Source organism: Perna viridis, chromosome 9 (genome assembly GCF_037379345.1).
Source record: "Perna viridis isolate PV_CMFRI_1.1 ecotype Kerala chromosome 9, ASM3737934v1, whole genome shotgun sequence".
NCBI classification, from domain to species: domain Eukaryota; kingdom Metazoa; phylum Mollusca; class Bivalvia; order Mytilida; family Mytilidae; genus Perna; species Perna viridis.
The window spans coordinates 25,015,546-25,036,143 of record NC_142453.1 but is presented as its reverse complement, the minus strand read 5'-3'; the positions used below and the strand labels follow the sequence as shown (position 1 = coordinate 25,036,143).

The following is a 20,598-nucleotide window of genomic DNA, read 5'->3' as shown; positions in this document are numbered from 1 at the left end:
ATTTATTTTTCTTTGGCTTGGTATTTCTGCTCGCCAGAAACTAACACTAGAAAAGTAGAGAAAGTGCAGGAACGAGCACGTACTCCGCTTCGTATTTGATGATTACATCTCGTCTTTTGGATGTATTAGAGAGAGCTCAGCTGCCTACTCTATAGATCCGTCGAATCAGAACCATGGTACTTGAAACATTCAAAATCTTAAATAACTTATCTCCAAATTGTCTCAGTAACCTGGTAAAAAAGCAATCCAATTATTCCTTCAGGTACAGCAATATTTTGGATATCCCACACTAGTAAGAACTTCTTCTTTTGGCTAAATTTCATTTCGGTATGCAGCTCCTGTATTATGGAACAGCTTGCCTGAACATTTCAGGACTGAAATTAGCTTCTCACAATTTAAATATCTGCTTCAGTCCTGGAATGGCTCAGAATGCAGATGTAGTGCATGCAAGGAATCATATTTTTTCCCTGCCTTTTCATTTTTTTATTTTGGCTTGTTTGTACGTTAATTAATTGCTTATATGTACTGCTTGCTAAACCATGTGCTTTTAATCTTTTTATATGTGCATGAACAGTTGTTTTTATGTTATGTATAACCTGTCTGTTATTTATGTTCTGTGAAAAGCTCTTGAGGTCTTATGTCTGTATGTTATAAATCGTGCCGAATCAAAATAAAGTTTTCTATGTCTATATGTCTATGTCTATATACATGAAGCATAAAAATGGAACAATCCAGAAACATAAAAATCCAAGTACATGGCTAAAAGGTAAGAACTGGAACCCAGGAACAGGAAACTGAACAATTGGTACATCCCGGCTATGCTCGGAAACCCAAGATTGGCCAAGAAGTTGCGATTGGAAACTGAAGACAATAACAATAGTAAAAATGATGATTATTGAGAAGTACGCAGAAGCAGAAGATGTAGCTCAATAAACAATCGAAATGCATAAGTCACTATCCATTTTATGTTAGGTTGTGGTGGGGCGGGGTGGGGTGGCTCGGATTAATTTGATAAAAAAATATTCCAAATTTGAGCAAAAATAAAATTTGTACTCTGTAGGGAGAAAAAAATATGATTCAATATCTCCCCTATTACTTAACAATGTAGATTTTCAAATATCTTTTTAAATCCCGGCTCCTGTTCCATGCATATGCTTGTTGAAGAAAATAAACTAATTTAATTAGGCACTTGCGAGAATTTTTTTTCTAAATCAACATGAAATTCCTGCCCCACCTCTCGAGAAGAAAATGGCCTGTGCCTTGTATTATTAACAAAAGTAATTATTATGCATGTTTTGTCGTGTTTTTTTTCACATTTCACTTCATAAAAATTGGGCACAGGGTTCAGTATAGATTTTCTTTTTTATATGAAGACTATATAATACCTACAATTAATCTATTTAGTCCATGTTTCCGGTGCATTTTTTAGATATTGCCTAAAGTCAGTATCGATATTTGAACACAAATTAAAACATAAAAACATGTTTGAAAGCAAAACTTGAAATAAAGATTGTGTATAACGTGACTGTTAAAAACTTTTCTCGCCTAAACTTTATGTTAAAGTTACGCATTACAAATCCGGAGATAGCCTCATTAATTTTGGTTGTCGGGATCAAATTCTACTTTCAGTTTCATTTTTCAAACACAATGTTGTCAACAAGATGTCTTTGTAGAGCGAGTGCATTGAAACCTATACGTAACCGATTTACTTCAACAAAATCAACTCAATCAATATCTTTTAAAGATGAAACGGAGTTCTTAAGCCCGTTTTCTAGTGCACGTTTAGGAAATTTTACACAACCAAAACCAGAGTTCGGTAATTTCTTTGAGAAGGATCTGGTTTTGCAAAAGTTCTTGCAAAGGAACATTCCAACTGAGGTACTAACTAGCTTAAGTTTATAGATTTTCAAACCTTTTACTGTAAGCCAAGGCCATTGTTGTTTAAGTGCTTGACATTCCCAATTTTTTTATTTGATGTTAGGCCAAATAAAATTAGTAGATTTTCACACCCCCTAAAAAATTGACAAAAATGAAAAAAATTGGGGCAGTAATTTCAAAATTAGGATATTTTTCGCTTAAGTTTTTAGTATTGAAATACTATAACACACAAATCTTTCATTTCTTGGTGACTAAAGCAATGTTCATTCTCTGTGGCTATGGGTTTAGAATATTTCTATACTTCTAATAGCTAAATTAGGCTAGCAATTACCTGGTAAGAAATAAAAAAAATAAATCCTCCCACTGGCCCCATATTTTTTATGAAGGCTGGATCTACCATTTAAGTTTACAAGGCTTTATGTAACTTTTTAGATACATGTAAGACACAAATTATGAGCAACAGGGGAAGGTTGACTGTGTGGTTAAGGCACTGGGCCTGTAATCACAAAAGTCAACACTACTGTTGGTTAGAGTCCAACATAGGTGAAGGTCTCCACTCGCTTACTCACTTAGCCAAGGGTTTTACCAATTATCCAATCTGGGACCGGGTTATTGGGCTTTCCTCCCCCACACACCAGGCTACCATAGGAGAAGCTCATATTAGCCAAATATTCATAAATTTTCCATTAGTTAAAAGCTGAAGTTAATTGTTGGCATGTTCCTTCCCCTCAACCTGCTAATTAGAGCTGAAGTTGATTGTTGGCATGTTCCTTCCCTTCAACCTGCTAATGATGCAAGTATCTCATATTTGCCAAATGGTTGTAAACCTTGGTGTCAGTTGAAAAGCTCCATTCTGATTAAAATTAGACCAAAATTGTTCCATTCAGTCACTATATACATGCATATAGAACAATTGTAGGTCTAACTTTAATTAGATTGAAAAAAGATGTAAAGAGCTTGCAGTGTGTTAATTGTTGACTTGTATACATGTGTATTCACAATTGTAAATAAAACCTTTACACTACTAAGGGGGTTTTTAACGTCCTTGACTACTCTTACGTGTCTCACAAGGACGGCTTCATTGAAACATGTTGTACAAGTAGGACATTCTGGTGAATTTGAGAATAAATCCTAAGAACACTTGCTGAGAATCTGAGAAGAAAAAACTCTAAAATATGAGTATGATACTGTTCCCTAGTTTTCAGGAAAAAGAACTGATGTTCGCGTGAATGGAACAAACAGGGCCTTTTGGGGTTATAGATAAAATACTGTGAAAGTACTTTTATTTGTGGGTACCAATTTTTGTGGTTTAGGGGAAAATGGTCAGTTTGTGTATTCTTGAATTCGTGGATTTGACAACTCCATCATACAAATGAATGGAAAATTTCCTTTTCGTTGGGAACCAAATTTCATGGTTCACCAAACCCACGAAATCCATGAAAATTGATACCCCATGAACAATAATTCTTTTACAATATTACACTAATTTACTGTAGAAAATATATAAGGAAGTATGATAATGTTGAATTATAGTTTATTGTTTTCTGATACTCCCTACAGGAGTTCAGTGTCCAAAACTATTTTCTGATTTGCTGCATTGATAAGAAATTATCAGTAAGTTGTTTCTAGATTACACAAAAGCTTCAGACATTGAATCCTCATAGGGTCAGTGATTGATTTCAATCCAAAATTCTCCGAATGTTCACCTTATGTGTGTATAATGTCATAGATTGATGTATTTTCTACTTTGCTATTTATAAGACCTTTAACAAATTTAGTATGTAAATGTTATATTTGATATATGGTAATTTGTAATTAAACATTTCATTTCTCTTCTAGCATCTAAGTTATGTAAAAAATGACCTTAGTAAATTTGGTGACCGACTTTTGACAGAGGTTCATGATTTAGGTCATCAATGTGAGCTTGAAAAGCCTACAGTTCAAGTTTTTGATGCATGGGGCAACAGGGTTGATCAACTGATAACCTGCTCTGCTTGGAAGAAGATGCATGTTATATCAGCAGAGGAAGGAGTTATTGCCCTTGGTTATGAAAACCCAACTGAGAATTGGAGGTATTTATCAGTTGTTATTCTTGTCCAGTCTGCTTTTCTGTCTTTTAGGTGCATATGTATCTCCATTACAAATGTTCCCCTCTTTATCTTCCATGTTATTGACCTAATGAGAATGAAACTGAACTTATTTTAAGAAAAACAAGCATTTATGTCAACTTTAACATATCTTATAATTCTAATGGCAAATTTAAAGGTTCTTTTATCATGTTCATTCTAGTCATAACTTAACACTGTGTTAAAAGTTTAAGGAGGTAGACCTAGGATAAGGGACATAACCCATGAAATCAGTGATATGTTTGTATCATATTCAATTTTACAAAAGCTTATCAAGCTTTCATTTGACACAAGATGAAATCAATCCAAGTTACTTTGATGCTTACATGACATTGATGTAAAATGCTGAATACAAACATTCCAATGATTTGTAAGAGTTGTGTCCCTTACCCTAGGTCTACCTCCTTATTCTCAATCACAAGATTTGTGTCAAGTTTGAATGTTGTTTCCATATTGTTCCAATTGTTGAATCAAGCTGTGCCAATGAAAACATTTTATTGTTGGGTTATTAACAGGAGATTACACCAGATGGCCAAAATCTACATGTTTGCTTCATCCTCAGGCCTCTATAGCTGTCCTTTGGCAATGACAGATGGAGCAGCAACAATTATTAGGGTTTGTCAAATATCTGGTTTAAAAATTGCCTGCTTATTTCAGAAAATTAGTTATTAAGTGTAAGTGTTTGAAAGAATCAAGCAAAATGGGATAAATTAGAAACATGCAACATGATCTGACAAAGTAGTATCACTCAAGGATACTTTTTCTTTTTGAAAAAAAAACATTATTTATCTCTGCATCACTGGCTTTGCTCAGAAATTTTTCAATAGAATGTTAGAAAAATGAGTTTGTGACAGAGTTATCTTTCCTTGAAATGTTTATTTTCAGTGCATTTCAATGAAATTGTAGCTCAATGGTCCAGCATGATATGGAAAACCTTGTTGGTTTTCCTTGATTCTGATGGTGCAAATAGTCATAGTACACTATAAAAAAAGTTTTTTTTTCATACCATGTTTCACCTACTGACTGATTCTTACAGGGACTGACACTTAATTAAAGTTTATTTTCTGTGTTAATATTTTTCAAGTCTATATAAAGTACAGTAAAAATATTTTGTGATACGTAAGAATTGTGATTAATCTGTATGATATGCACATCAATATTTTTTGCTCATTGAACACGTACATATTCATAGTTATGGTTTTGATATTGAATGCGATGTCATTAAGGTACATTGCATAGGTTCTGTTTGTGATTAGATCATTTTATGAAATGGACCTTTAAATTTTTAAACTATCTTGAAAATATCATATTGAATGACTGATAATTCTATTTTACTCCAGAAATTGGAAAACCACTCTAGTCAGATACAAAATGCATACAGACACTTGACTTCAACAAACCCACAAGATTTCTGGACATCTGGGCAATGGATGACAGAAAAAAGAGGAGGGTCTGATGTGGGTAAGGATTGACAGAAAGAGGGTAATAGAAAAGGGGAGGATGTGATGTGGGCAAGGATTGACAGAAAGGGGTAATAGAAAAGAGGAGGGTCTGATGTGGGTAAGGATTGACAGAAAGAGGGTAATAGAAAAGGGGAGGATGTGATGTGGGCAAAGACTGACAGAAAGGGTAATAGAAAAAAGGAGGGTCTGATGTGGGTAAGGATCAACAGAAATGGGGTAATGGAAAAGGGGAGGGTGTGATGTGGATAAGGATAAACAGAAAGAGGATAATAAAAAAGAGGAGGGTATGATGTGAGAATGATCATTAAAGGAATATTCAATAAAGAGGATCTGATGTGGGTAAGGATCGACAGAAAGGAGTAATGGAAAAGGGGAGAGTGTGTTGTGGGCAAGGATCAACAGAAAGATGGTATTGGAAAAGGGGGAGTGTGATGTTGGTAAGGACTTACACAGGGGGTGGGTAACAGGAGACAGGAAGGTCTGACAAGGGTGGACTTACTTTTAAAAGGTTTTTTTTTTGTTAAATTTGATTATATTCCGTCCATATGTCTGTCTTGTATTTTAACTCAAAAACACTTGGAGAGATTTAAATAAATTTTGGTACAATGTTTGTTTTTGTAAAAGGTAGCTTTCTGTCCTTTAATTTTGCCTTCCTCCCATCCAAGGTATCAGACTTTAAGAATAAGAACATAAGGAATGGGCTTTCATGTGGTGTGGCACTGCTGGTTTTTAACTTGTAGATTCTGTTTTACTTGCTGTCAAAGTTATATCACTGTCATAAAATTCCAAAATTAGAATACAGAAAACTATTGGATAAAACATTGCAAATATTGTCCTTTCACCCAAAGGTTCTATCGAATAACAAGGGCACCTTGGCATAAACTAAAAGATCTTAAAAGTTAGAAATTGTCTTTTTAATGATATTACATCCATAATAGAAATGATCTTTCTCTTGCAAACTAATTGAGTATATTTGATGATTACCCCCCCCCCTATTCCTGTGAAGGATTTAGTTTACAACTCATGTAGGCAGAAATGTAAAGCATCCAAATATCTAAAAATCATTTATACTGGTGATTGCTTGAAGTATGTGTTTATAATGATGTAAATAATCCCTAACCTACATTTTCAAGGGGAGATAATTCAACTTTTTTTTTAGGAATTCCAAAATTGTTCTGTGGTAATTATAAGTTTTAATTTATCGAATCATATCCTCATCAGTGGTATGCAAGAATAAAATACCAACAATGCCTGAATTTTTCATTTTTCTTTGTATTGTTTCTTCAACAGCTGGAGGTACTGAAACATTTGCAGTAGATCAGGGAAATGGGAGTTATAAACTGTACGGATACAAATGGTTCTCCTCGGCAACTGACTCAGATATAGCTTTTACATTGGCTCGAGTTGTGGATAAAAATAACAATATTGTAAACGTATGTATATAAGCAATGTTAAAAAGTTCTTTGTTGTGCGATTAAAAAAAACAGTAAAAAAAAAACAAAACAAAACAGGGTGGGGGCAAGTCTCCACTAAACCATAGTGATTACTTTAAATTAGGAATTATAGCTTCTCTTATCATTATGAAGTGGGTAGAAGATAGAGGAGTGACTGGAAAGCTGATGGTGAATAGTTTCAAATGCTATAGGCATGTATGTGCCATTGTTTATGTTAAATGGTTTCAGGCTATTTCCTCCATGGACTAGTACAAATTCTTGATGCAGGAAGTTTTCTTATTACAAAAAAAACAGTAGAAATGCAAAAGTTTTAAATTAATTGACATATTTGGACAAAACAACAAAATAGAACACACACACAAAACACAAATAAAAACACCAACTAGACTGAAAATCAGTCAAAATGTTTTCAACCTTTCATGATATTTTATATGCCCTATTTACCCTACAAATCCAAATTACCGGTGTTATACGATATTTTTACCCCAGAGAAATATTGACCTGATGGTTAAAATATCATAGTGAAATCTTAACTCCCCTTATAATATCTTAACCCCCACAATATTTTGGCCCCCACTACAGCAAGTTGAATAAAACAAGGAGGTTAATTTATCATAAGGGAAGTTGAAATATCACAGCAGGGGAGTTCATTTAACTCAGTAGGGGGATAAATTTTGCAGCAAAGGGGTTAAAGTTTTAGTTTACATTTTTAACAGGGAACAGCAGGATTATCCCTGTTTTACCTAGAAACTAGAACAAATGATGGATCCCTTAACAACATACAAATTATTAAGCTAAAAGATAAACTCGGTACAAGGCAGTTACCTACAGCAGAGCTATTACTGGATGGGACATTAGCAACAAGGGTAGGTTATTTTTGATAAAGAAAGTACTTGTCAATGTATTAGAGTTGGAAAAGAACAGTTTTTTGTAAGAACCAATTTTTGTGGGTTTATTTTTGTGGTTCAATCAGACCATGTGTTCATTTTCCAATGAATTGTAAAATTTTTATTTAAAGATATGGTATTGTGATAAAATAAACAAAATCTCAAATCCACAGCAATGTTTTCACGAGTCATGAATAAATTATCTATAATATCTTAATGTGTTTGAAATGTCAGTCAGCTCATAAAACTACAAGCACTGAAACAGTATCTGATGTTCAAAATTTTCTCTAGATACTGCAGCCAGCCCTATCAGAAAATGCAAAAGTCAGGGAAAAAATAAATGATTTTATGTGATATTATCTGATTGTCATACGACGTTTTAGTTGAACAGTGTCTGAGAATTCGAAAGGCCTGTCTGCAACAGTTAGTAACAGACAGAACAAACGTCCTCTGCTGGGAGGAGCTTGATAAAACTGATTATTTCCTTCCTAAAATTTAAGAGTTTGATATTTCAGGTTTTATACTCACTCAGTGTTTTTTTTAACTTAAATATGGAGTAGGTTATCTATGTGTTTTTTATTGTAAAACATTCATATGACAATTCTTGTTTCCCACATATATGTATGGAATTTCCTGCAATTTGGGCAGTCAACACTCAGCACTCACCTTTTATTTCATGTATCAGATTTAGGCAGTGCTGAATGAATTTTCACCTTAGATTTCTGGTATAAGATTTACCGGTAGGCAATGCTGGATGAATTATCACACCTATAATTTCATGTATCAGATTTAGCAATGCTGGATGAATTATCACACCTATAATTTCACGTATCAGATTTAGCAATGGTGGATGAATTATCACACCTATTATTTCATGTAGCAGATTTAGTCAATGCTGGATGGATTATCACTTTTGATTTCATGTATCAGATTTAGAGAATTCTGAATGAATTTTCACCATTAATTTCAGGTATCTGATTTAGGCAATGCTGGATGAATTTTCACCATTGATTTCAGGTATCTGATTTAGGCAATGCTGGATGAATTTTCACCATTGATTTCAGGTATCTGATTTAGGCAATACTGGATGAATTTTCACACCTATAATTTCATGTATCAGATTTAGCAATGCTGGATGAATTATCACACCTATAATTTCACGTATCAGATTTAGCAATGGTGGATGAATTATCACACCTATTATTTCATGTAGCAGATTTAGTCAATGCTGGATGAATTATCACACCTATTATTTCATGTAGCAGATTTAGTCAATGCTGGATGGATTATCACTTTCGATTTCATGTATCAGATTTAGAGAATTCTTAATGAATTTTCACCATTGATTTCAGGTATCTGATTTAGGCAATGCTGGATGAATTTTCACCATTGATTTCAGGTATCTGATTTAGGCAATACTGGATGAATTTTCACCATTTATTTCAGGTATCTGATTTAGGCAATGCTGGATGAATTATCACACCTATTATTTCAGGTATCAGATTTAGGCAAAGGTGTAGCAGGTATATCCAGTATGTTAACATTGACAAGAATACATAATGCTTTGGCAGCATGCTCCAGTATGAGGAAGTAAGTCCCCTACAATTCCTCTCAAAGTAGAACGAGGCGAGTGGTCATGTTTCACTTCTTGGTGCTGGTGGTTGAACTTGATTTTTGAGAGCAATGTTGAAGTATTGTCTGAAATTCAAATGTTGTTGATTTAAGTAGCTGTCTTTGTAAGAATCATGCAAAATCTGAAAAATGTGATACACTAAAAAAAAGGCTACATATTTTTATTTTTGTAATTATGTTGTTTTGTGGGTCTATATTACGAAATGTGTAATTATTCATTCAAATCTGCCTGCCCTTAGGAAATAGTCAGCATTGAATATCCAGTAAATTCTATTGTATTTGAGTGTCATTTACAGAGTTATCTCCCTTACTTTTGAATTCTACAGGGCATTATATACAATTTTTATCTCCTATGAGTACGGGTTATACAAAAGACCAAATGTAATTTCTGTTTAATAAAGCATTTTAAACAAGATATCAAAAATGAAAATATGTAGGCTTTCCAACCATGAATCACATTTTGCATGATTCTTAGCTGGAGTGCAGCTTAATAATTTCTTATTCTTTTATTATTGTGGAACTGAATTTCCTGACCATCAAAAAATCATGAAAATAAACCACGGGTACAGTGACTAAGCCTGTTCATTATTGAATACATTTTGATTAGAGTAAGTTGTAAAAATAAATACTAGCAAAATTTATCCAATATCCTGAAATGTGAAAAGTAAGTATCTGCGAAAATAAGTGGTATACAGTATTTTTCCAAGGAAATTTGAAAAAGGTGAAAATAAAACTGGGTATATGAATTTGGTTATATGACAAAATATTTGAAGATAAGCATCATATAAATTAGTATGCTTTCAATGTTTTTATTTATAATTGTTAATTTAATTGCACTCAACTAATCAATCCAACTCACTAGTGCCAAGAAAAGTCAAAATTGTTAAGTTAAGGGAGGTAACTCTACTCTTTTATGTTTTCCCAATATTTCTAGGTATCAGATCTGGGTCGTGGTATTGCTTGTATCTCCAGTATGCTAACAATTTCTAGGATACACACTGCATTTATGGCCATTTCTGGTATGAGAAAGTGAGTTTTTTTTTTCACATCTTGTCCCTGCCATAATACTCATCATTTGTTTCCAAGAGGAGATTCTTTTCTTACTAACATTAATTTATAATATTTTGATATGATAAGGGTTGAAAAATTACTCAAGCCAACATGAATCAGTACATGTACAATAAAATATGTTTATACCAAATCACTTTTGGATTGTAGAATTTATCTGGTTTATAAAGATGTTTAGTTCAATCAAGTTCAAAATACTGTAAACCATGAAATTTTCACGGCAGTTTTATTTTTGCTATTTTCCTGCCAAGATCCGTAATGCAAAAATTAAATTGTCAGGAATATTTTCTTTGAAGAACATTACAGTTCAATTTGAAGAATGATCTCAAATTTAAAACTGCAAGAGAACTGATTTATCGCAGAAATTGTGAAAAAAAGACTGCGCGATAATTTCCAGGTTTACAGTACATCAAAAATGATTTATATGGAGTTAAAAAACAGTCCGGTTTAGACAGGTGTTCAGTTTATTTAGGGATCAATTTAGACACTACATGCGGTTTCTCTGTATTTACGTGTACAATGTCCTGAAAAAATATGTAGATGAGGCCAGTTGTGTGATCAAGAGAAAGTATTAAACCATAATAACTTTTCTGTTCCATCCTTCACTTTCTGGTGTTTGTCTGACACTCTATGGATTATTGGGTATTGCACAAGCAAATTGTTGCTCTTAAATTTATATGAATTTCAAGTAAACTTATTCTGAACTAAGTTGTCATGTAATTTCCGTATGAAATTCTTTGCATGATTTTCACATGATAATTTTTTTGAAAAAGTAATTCTGTGTTGTGAAAGACAGTTGTCACTACATTTAAGTTTTGATTTTTAAAAAAAGTGAAATTTTACTAAATCTTGCCTGTTTATATGTTAAGAATTCAATCATCAATATGTCTTTTTCTTCATGTTGAGGTGTAGGGTCAGACTTGTTTTAAAAATATATTTTAAAAACAATCTCCTCTCTATGTTTTTCAGACAGGTTTTTCTGCAACTGGAGCCACTTAAACTTGCAGTTGAAACCTTAAGACTAAAATATTTTGGCATGATAATACCCCCAAAAAAACCTACATGTAATTTGCAGCCAGAAACCACAAAGCTGATTGGAAAGTAATGTGTGTGTCTTGTTTTTTTTTGTAGGTTATTGATGCTATCAAAAGATTATAGTCTCAAGAGAGAAGCTTTTGGTTACAAATTGAATAACTACCCACTACATGTACAGACACTAGCTAGAATGGAGGTAAATACCATGAAACATTTCTTAATTTTAGACTGAAGGGTCTGTTAAAGCAGGTGTTTAATTTTCACAGTTGGATATAAGTTGAAACTGATGTAAAGGGACTTCCGAAGATGTCTGGTTTGGACAGATTTCAAATTTATTTAGGGTTTAGATTAGACAGGTTTTTGATATCCTGGCATGATTTGTTAAGAACAAATCTAATGTGAAAGTATTTTTTTCGTAGGGTATCAATTTTCATGGTTTTCATGGATTTGGTAAACCATGAAATTTAGATATCAATGAATAGGAAATTTCCCATTCATTAGTATGATTGTTGTCAAATCCATGAATTCAAGAACTTTTTTTACTAAATTTGTTTCCATTACCTACAAAAATTGGCTCCCATGAATGAAAGAACTTTCACAGTATAACAGAGATAAAAAGTGACTGCTGTGAAAGAAATTGACATGTTAGTGCTAATTCTCTTAATTATGCAGGGTTCAGGTGAAGAGATATCAATACATATATTTTAAATGAAACTTTTACAATACTCATTTGCCAATGAAAGAGAAATTATGACATTGGCATGCTGGTTAGGCTTATGTTACATACATTATTCACATAAACAAGTCTTAAGTATGGGTCTGTTTAAAAACCAGGCGTGGGGTGATTTACATGATATATCTCAAGATTATTAAAGAAACTGTTCAAAGACATTTGTTACGTCCTAAAAACAAGTCTTTCTGTGTTCATTTCCTTTAATCTGCAATGTATCATGAATTATTTTTGACTGGTTGTAGTGTAATAATTTTGCTAGAAATTTTCCAATACTTTTCTGTAGTAGAATGCAACTAAATTTTAAGAGTAATTATCTCCAGTGACCAACTTTTTATTTCCGCTCTTATTGTTTAATACAGTTTCTATGGGGCCTACTGAAGAATTTCTAATCATATAAAAATTTTGGGATTAAGAAAAGCATGAATTACTTATCATAAGCTTTTGACTGGTTTTAACACAAGAGCTTGTACTTAACAAACCTTATTTAGTACATGTATAAGTGGGTGCGCGGAATGGTTTGGCCACATTGACATCCAATGAAAAATTAACATTTTTTTTTCTTACAGGTAGAAACAAGGGCAGCCACTTTGTTTGTGTTCCATAATGTGTTATTGCTTAGTAAACAGGAGAGTGGAACTGCCACTGAAGATGAAGAACACTTACTGCGATTGTTAACACCCTTGATAAAATTATACACTGGTAAACAGGTAAAATTACATGATGTTTGAACTGTAAACTTTAAATGTCAAAAGGAAACTATATTTATTGTAAATGCACTTTATTATTGACACTGAAAAAGATTTGATTACCGGTACATTAATGTTTCATTTCTCAATTTTGAATGTTGTAAAAAGTAGGAAACCGATAGATTTATTTTAACCCCACTTTGCAGGAGGTATATAGTGATTGTTGTGTCCATCTGTCTGTTCGCCCATTCTTAAAGTTATTTTTCTGCAACTGCTTATTACAGCCACTTGATATTTTGATAGAAGCTTTATATAGGCATACCATATGGTGGAATTCAATTTCTGACTGAAGCAACATCAGCTTCCTGTTAGAAGACTTTGTTTATAATTTGACCATATGTTCACTGGGATGTGGAGTGGGAGTATCCTTTAGTGAGCTTTACTCACAATTTTTCAATTTTTGTTTTATTCTTACTAAAAAATTTTAATAGATTTGCAAATTGTAACAATGTTAAAACTCAGTGCAGCTAATTTCATAAAGCTGTCAATTTTACCAATTTCCAGTCTATTTTCAGGAATGACATCTTACTATTTTATTTTCAAAAATTCAATATGGAAATCTTTATTTTTGATGATATGTACATGTATATGAATTGGATATTTTAGGCAATGTCTGTGACTTCAGAAGGTTTGGAAAGTTTTGGAGGGCAAGGCTACATTGAAGAGACAGGGATACCCACTTTTCTCAGGGATGCACAGGTACTAAACTAATTTACAGTCAGTGGCAGATCCAGAGTTTTAGGTAAGGGGGAGGGGTCCAAAAATATTTCGTGACAGGATCACTGGTGAGGATTATGAAGTGAGTGTTTTTCATGATTTAACACACACTATTCGTTTTTTTAGGGGCGGTGGGCCCCCAGGGCCCCCTGGATCCAAGCTGTTTACAGTTGAGTAAACATGATTTTTAACTTAGATTTCATTCAGGTCAGGGGCTTTTCAGTGTACATGTATTGTAAGGCACACATACAGAAATTGCAAAAATAGGTTCTGCTAGAATTTTCTTCTAAAGGAAAGGTCATATCTGAATTAATTCTTGAAAGAATGTAGGAGCATAACTTACTTTCATTTACCATACACAATGAAATAGTTGTCTCCCAGTATACATATCCAGGGGCAGACCTGTGGAATATGCAGTTAATGTTTCACAGTTATCAATCTCATTAAATAATCTGTTTTGTTAAATATGCCCCTTTGTTATGAGATACATTTTAAACATAGCTTTGGTAATGATTAAAAGGTAGCACAATTGAATTGATATCCTGTTGCCCTTTTCACAAAAAATCGTAAGAGTAAAATTAGTCGTAAGTTATGACGTCACAATACTTTTATTTACTATGACGTCATAATTTATGACTAATTTACACTTACGATTTTTCTGAAAAGGTCCACTGAAACACAAAAATAAGTACCAGTATCTACAAAAATCAGTTAGTTTATAGAAGATTATTGTAATGACTTTTCATCTCTCTTACCATAGGTGTTAACCATATGGGAGGGTACTACCAATATCCTTTCATTAGATGTTCTACGCTGTATTTCTAAATCAAAGGGAAATGTTCTGTTAGCATTTAAAAGAGACATTGACAACAAACTATCGGGGACTCCTTCAGAGTTATCAGAGGAGGCTGAGAAGTTACAAATGGCACTGAAGTCTGTGTTATTATTTGTGGTAGTGAACCAGTCTAAAGTGGATGTCCTGTCACATGCAGCGAGGGATTTATCATACAGTCTTTCTAGAATATATATGGGTGTGTGAAGAAATAGGGTTTAAGTATTAATTTCAGTTTCATAAAAGATTTCTTGCACAAATCAAATTGCCCTTGAATCCCTTATCACCCTATTGTTGAGCAATCAGTTAAAGTTGAAAAAAACCAGGGATTTGAGGGAAAGTGTTTGTAAGAATCAGGCAAAATGGGAAAAAATCAGAAACATGCATGTCAAAATCCCACCGATCTGACAATGTAACATCACTCATGGATGCTTCCTCTACCTGAAAAGACCTTTTTTTTTATCTCTACATCACTGGTTTTGCTCAGAAATTTTTTTTTTAAATGTTAGAAAAATGAGGTTGTTGACCTTGAAATGTTCATTTCAGTGTATTTCAATGAAATTATAACTCAATGCACCAACATGATATGGAAAATATTGTCTTTTTTCCTTGATTCTGATGGTGCAAATAGTCAAATTACACTAGTATTGAAATGTTTTTTTTTCATGCAATGTTTCACCAACTGCCTGATTCTTACAGAAACTGACACTTAATTGTTTTGGTTTATTTTTTTTTTGTATATTCCCCTTTTAAGAAAGTTTATAGAAGAGTTTGTGGTAATAAATATACACCTGTTAAAAAGAATTTTTTCATATGAATGCTTAGCAAATAAATTTCAAATTAGAAATTATTTTGATTATAACATGATAGTTACAATGTGCCTCTATATATTAATGCCCATTTTAGACACATATTTCAGAGCTACTGTTAACAGTTCCTGTTTTAACAAGTGGAAGTTTTGTAAATTAATGTCAGTGTAAAATTACAATTTATGTATGTAAAATATGAAAGACTATCATTTACATATACATGTGGTAAGTTTTTCTCACTGTATACTATCAATGTTTTCATCTTATCTTCAGGAACCTTGTTGATAGATCATGCTGTAAGTAATGGTACAACTCCCACAGATGTTTATGCTGCGAGAAGGTATGTAGTATTCTTGGGTACTTTCAAAATATTGTAATCAGCACAAGTTAAGTGTCCATCAATTGATTTGGCATATTAGAAAGTATCGTTTAATCCACCATTTCCATTGGAAATACATCAAGTCAAGTCCATTCTGAATATTCCCAACTTTCAAGTTTTGCCTTGATAGTGCCATTTCAATTGGAACTACTCTGCCATTTCCGCTACACTAAAAAACTAACGTTGGATGCAGTTTGCTGGAATTGTAGTCATATGTGAATCAAAGTAGTTTTATCCACCAGGTGGCACTAAAAATTTTAGTTGGATATCACTAGAAATAAAGAACAACAACTCTTCCAAGAATTTTGGCACAAAGCGAGGACCTAAGAAAAAAAATAAGGGTAAAAAATTCAACCAGTGTAACTGTAATTTTAGAATCAGATCGGTCAAATTCTGGACATATCTATCCCCCTAGTGCCTCCAAGGTTTTTATTTTGTGTAACTAGAAAGGCTGAGGTGTCCTGATTGAGTGCCATTTGTTATATAGGCTTTCCTTCTTTTGAGTGTTGCCAAGAGTTCGCCTATAGCTCAGTGATTTTGTTATTACACTTCATTTAGTGACATAGATACTACATTTATGACTAACACTACAGAGATCCTGATTAAACTAAGAAACAGCCCATAGTGCATTTAGTGTACAGAATATGAATGATATGATGCAAAAACAGTTTCAGTCTTGCTCCCTTTGTTCTATAAGCCTTGATTACAAGAAAACTTCAATGTGTGGCACATGGTCTTGTATTGGAGATGTTTATAAGAGAAAATCAAGGGAATCAGAATTTGAACTGTAATAAAAAAAGAACAGAGATAATACCTAAACAAACACAATACATATAGACACTACAAAGAACATGAAATAACAAAAATACTTCTACCATGGGTGTCATCTGTGTTGCTGTTAAGATATGGTCTCACTAACCACTTCTAACATTTCCATTACTTTACATGTTAAAAAAGTAATTTTCAAAGTTTCACTGTGAATTCCGAGGACAAAGGACATCTTAAAGTTGCATACCGTTGCGAAGCTTGGAAAAAAAGGCTTCCTAAATCATTATGCTAATGGTACGATGATAGTAGAAATTCTTCACAAAATTTACTTGAATAAATAATACTGAAAATCCACATTTTTACCTGTTCTGCTAACTGACAGCATGGAGGCAAATTACTCACTCATGTAAACAATATTCATACACTTTTGTAGTTAATTACATATATGATTTTAAAGTACACATTCTCAGCTTCATTTTGACTACTTTTAATCATAATACACACACATAATGCACTTACAATGCATATGTCTAGGTTCAGTGTGTTTTTGGTACTACATAGGGGGGTGGCCATTTGACCCGGAAGTGGTTAGTGAGACCTATATACTGTGCTATTATCCCCCCTTAGGGGGGGTGGGTAACCACAACACCTAAGGGAAATAAGGTAAAAATCATCAAAACATTTTATTTTGGGACATTTTGATATTGAACTCAAAGCATCTTAGTGATCAAAATTTTGTTGCTGAGTTCCTATATGTTTATTGAAATTATTCCCATGAATCATGTTGTTAAAATTTCTTGAAATTTACATATTTTGTTTCTTTTATCTAAGTAAAACTCTTAAAAAATTTCAAGAAATTTAAACGAGCCAAATCAATTTTAGAGAAGATGTTAAATGGTAAGGAACAAATTTTTATTATAGATATAATTTTATGCATGGTTGGACTTAAAGATGTTCCCTGCTCATATTCAGTCATTTTTGTCAGATTTTTGGACTCCTCTAGATCTGGTTTTATCCATTTCATAGCATCAATATTTTTGTACCCTTTTTTTGTTTTTATAATTTCATAAAACACACCTTTAAAAAATGTTATTTGAGAAGTTTTTTATAAAATTTTTGTTATTTCTTCAGATGGTGTAAACAGCAGTTGTCATTAGTTGCTGAAAAAGAACAGTATTCAACAGTGACAACACAGATTGAAAAAGACCTAGTTTATCAATGATGTTTATACAATATTTTTGGAATTTAGTATTGTGGTAACCAAAACAGCCAGCTTCCACATGCTAACAAATAATTTGCAAAAAATTATAATTGCCCTTTCTCTTCTAAAAGGGTCTTGAAATGAGCATTTCTTGTATTACAACATTTCATCCATTAGACTTGATTGCTTTGTAAGATATAATTTACTGGTAGTCCAATCTTCTTAAAGGACTGATTGAAATAGAATGGACCAAAGGATGATTTATAGGCATGTGTGTTTGTTCTGTTTTTGTTGGGGGAGATGTTATTGCATATTTATTTATGTTGGTAGTTGATATGGAAGTTAACTGGTATCAGTAATCTGTACTTTTTTTCTTTGATCTTGTTGACAGATATTTTTCTATCTCTCGTACATAATAAGATATTCGAAAATGTCAAGACATTGGGAGTGATTATGACATCACACACCAACAGTTTGTAGATGCATTACTCGATTTTTAACATTAAACATGTTAAATTGATCCAAAAATGCAGTAATTTGTATACACTCATCAAGATATGCTACATGATATTCTCAGTATCAAAATTAAAGTAACTATTATTCTATATTGATTTTATATTCAGATTTTTAACAGGATTTCAGGATTTTCCAGGGAAAAGAATCTTCACTAATTGATTTACTATTATCAAATTTTATTGTACTACATGTACTAGTAAATCTTTTTGCATTTAAATTTTCTATGAGTTCTTGTATTGGGCATTGTTCCTCTACTCATAATTTGCAATGAACCCTTGTACTTAGTATCATGTTGTAGAAATATCATTTATTAGATGGAAACTTTTCTAGAAACTGTTACCACAATTATTTAGAACAAATAGGTGGTCTTTGAAATATAATTTACGTATGGTCGGTCTATTCAAATTTGTGTTTGATCAATGTATTACCAATTCTATGTACAATCAATATTATCAGTGTTTTTATACAATCAGTATTATTAATGCTTTGTACAATCAGTCTTATCAATGTTTTGTACAATCATTGTTATCAGTGTTTTGTACAATCAGTATTATCAATGCTTTGTACAATCAGTACTATCAATGCTTTAAACAATCAGTATTGATAATTAGTTTTAAAACTACACATTGTTAATGACAAAATATGAATCATAGCTCTTTATAGTTCATTAACTTTAATGGAAAGATCATTAGTACATGTGGTAAGATAAGTCCTGTTTGCTGTGATTGGGCCTTTTTTTATCTATTTCTTGGAAGGCTAGATATTTTAATATCACACCATGGACAATTAGATATGATTACTTTTAAAACTACACATTGTGAATGACAAAATATGAATCATAGCTCTTTATAGATCATAAACTGTAATGGAAAGATCATTAGTAGATAAGTCTATTTTCTATCATTTGCTCCTTTTATCTATTTCTTGGACTGCTAGATTTTTGTGATATCACACCATTGATGATTAGATATGAACTAGTAATATGAAAATGTTACCATTGCCATTGTTTGTTTTGTGATTGAGTTTCATTTTCTGTAAAATCTGATTGGTTAAAAGCTACGTTGTAGCATTTCTAATGTTGTTCTCCCGACACCATTGTTGACGTCATAGAGGGACAGTCGTTTAAATTTCCACCATGACTAATGTTGAATGTGACACAGCCAAAAAATTCCAGTGGATTTGTAGAAAAAAAGGTTATATAATTTGTGAAAGTTAAATATTGCAAAATATCAATTCACATTTTTTAATTTCAGCATCAAAGCAGGCTTGTCTTTTGTTGGAATTTTATAACTTGATTTTATATTTTGCATTATTCAACTTGCACTTGTTATGAAACTTATAATTCTACCATTATCCATTGAATGTTCAAAGACCAGTCAACTTGGTATCAGATCAATGGAGTTAGGACAAAATCAAGCAAATAATACCATAGAACCCAACTTTTCAAAATCCCTACAACTGTCCCTGCAACCAGTGGCTAGCATTCCCCATTCAGATCAATTTTTTCGAGAAATAACTCAGGAATATGTTAGGGCTCTATCCACATTCATTAAGATTATATTATCATTATATGTAATTTTCTTATGAAATATTGTGATGTTGATTGTGATTAAAGTTATGTACCAGCACATTTGTCTGTAAGTTATTTTTCCAGCACATTTGTCTCTTAGGTTTGAGGGGGTGCTAAAGATCAAACTTGAAATGAAAAGGCAGGACACTGATGTATGGTAAAACAAAATCCAGGATGAACAGTTTGGTAAAAGAAAAAGGCAGGATGCAAGTGATACAAAAACAAAATATGCATCTGGTTTTGAAAAAAAATTCAGGACAGGCCAAAAGATAAAGAGTCAGGTCATAAATCATACTTGAGGAAAAAAAACAGGACACAAAATTTGTGTCCTTTTGATAGGAATTCCCTTAATTTTTCATAAATATCTTTTTTATTGCATATTAAATATGTCATTTGCTGTAAGGCAGTTATTTATTTTTTCTCAGCTACTTGCATAAAAATACTGGGAAGTGCATTGGTACATGGGATGGGAGTGTCTTACGTTCACCTTGCTACTTATCAACCAAAATATTATTTCCAGCTACTTTTATACCTCCCATTTGTGAACTTTTTTGCCGCCAAAAAATAAATTTAAGCATTTTTCTATTTTTTGGCTGCTTTTTGTACCTCATTGAGGCAAAAATCCATTTTTTACGTTTTTTTATGTTTCTAACTTCTTCTTTCTACAAAGCGAAGTAAATTAACATATCAAGCTATCAACATGTAGCCCAATGTCTCAGCTTTGCAACGGTATCAGGAAAGTTGCGGTAACACTTCGGGTTATGAAGTAAAATTTTAAAAAAAT

General features: G+C 32.6%; 1 protein-coding gene across 2 annotated transcripts; it reads left to right on the top strand.

Moving 5' to 3' along the window:
• Nucleotides 1-1,613: 1,613 nt before the first annotated feature.
• Nucleotides 1,614-19,872, top strand: LOC148607481 (acyl-CoA dehydrogenase family member 11-like). 2 transcript variants are annotated; one of them, XM_088544925.1, is made up of 13 exons: nt 1,614-1,878; nt 3,718-3,950; nt 4,520-4,619; nt 5,345-5,465; nt 6,758-6,900; nt 7,638-7,787; nt 10,375-10,469; nt 11,640-11,739; nt 12,843-12,983; nt 13,629-13,721; nt 14,500-14,770; nt 15,654-15,720; nt 17,659-19,872. In XM_088544925.1, exons 1-13 carry the CDS (start codon nt 1,648-1,650, stop codon nt 17,747-17,749), a joined length of 1,836 nt encoding a protein of 611 aa, XP_088401051.1. In that variant the 5' UTR covers nt 1,614-1,647; the 3' UTR covers nt 17,750-19,872. The 2 variants fall into 2 exon arrangements, with proteins under 2 accessions (XP_088401051.1, XP_088401050.1); XM_088544924.1 differs by lacking the exon at nt 10,375-10,469 and adding an exon at nt 9,304-9,398.
• Nucleotides 19,873-20,598: the final 726 nt, after the last annotated feature.

Excerpts from the sequence above, each read along its gene's own strand:
- LOC148607481 (XM_088544925.1), top strand. The coding sequence starts at position 1,648 with ATGTTGTCAACAAGATGTCTTTGTAGAGCGAGTGCATTGAAACCTATA. Across the intron at positions 10,470-11,639 it reads GCCATTTCTGGTATGAGAAA|GTTATTGATGCTATCAAAAG; the intron begins GTGAGTTTTTTT and ends TTTTTTTTGTAG. Across the intron at positions 14,771-15,653 it reads TCTTTCTAGAATATATATGG|GAACCTTGTTGATAGATCAT; the intron begins GTGTGTGAAGAA and ends TCTTATCTTCAG.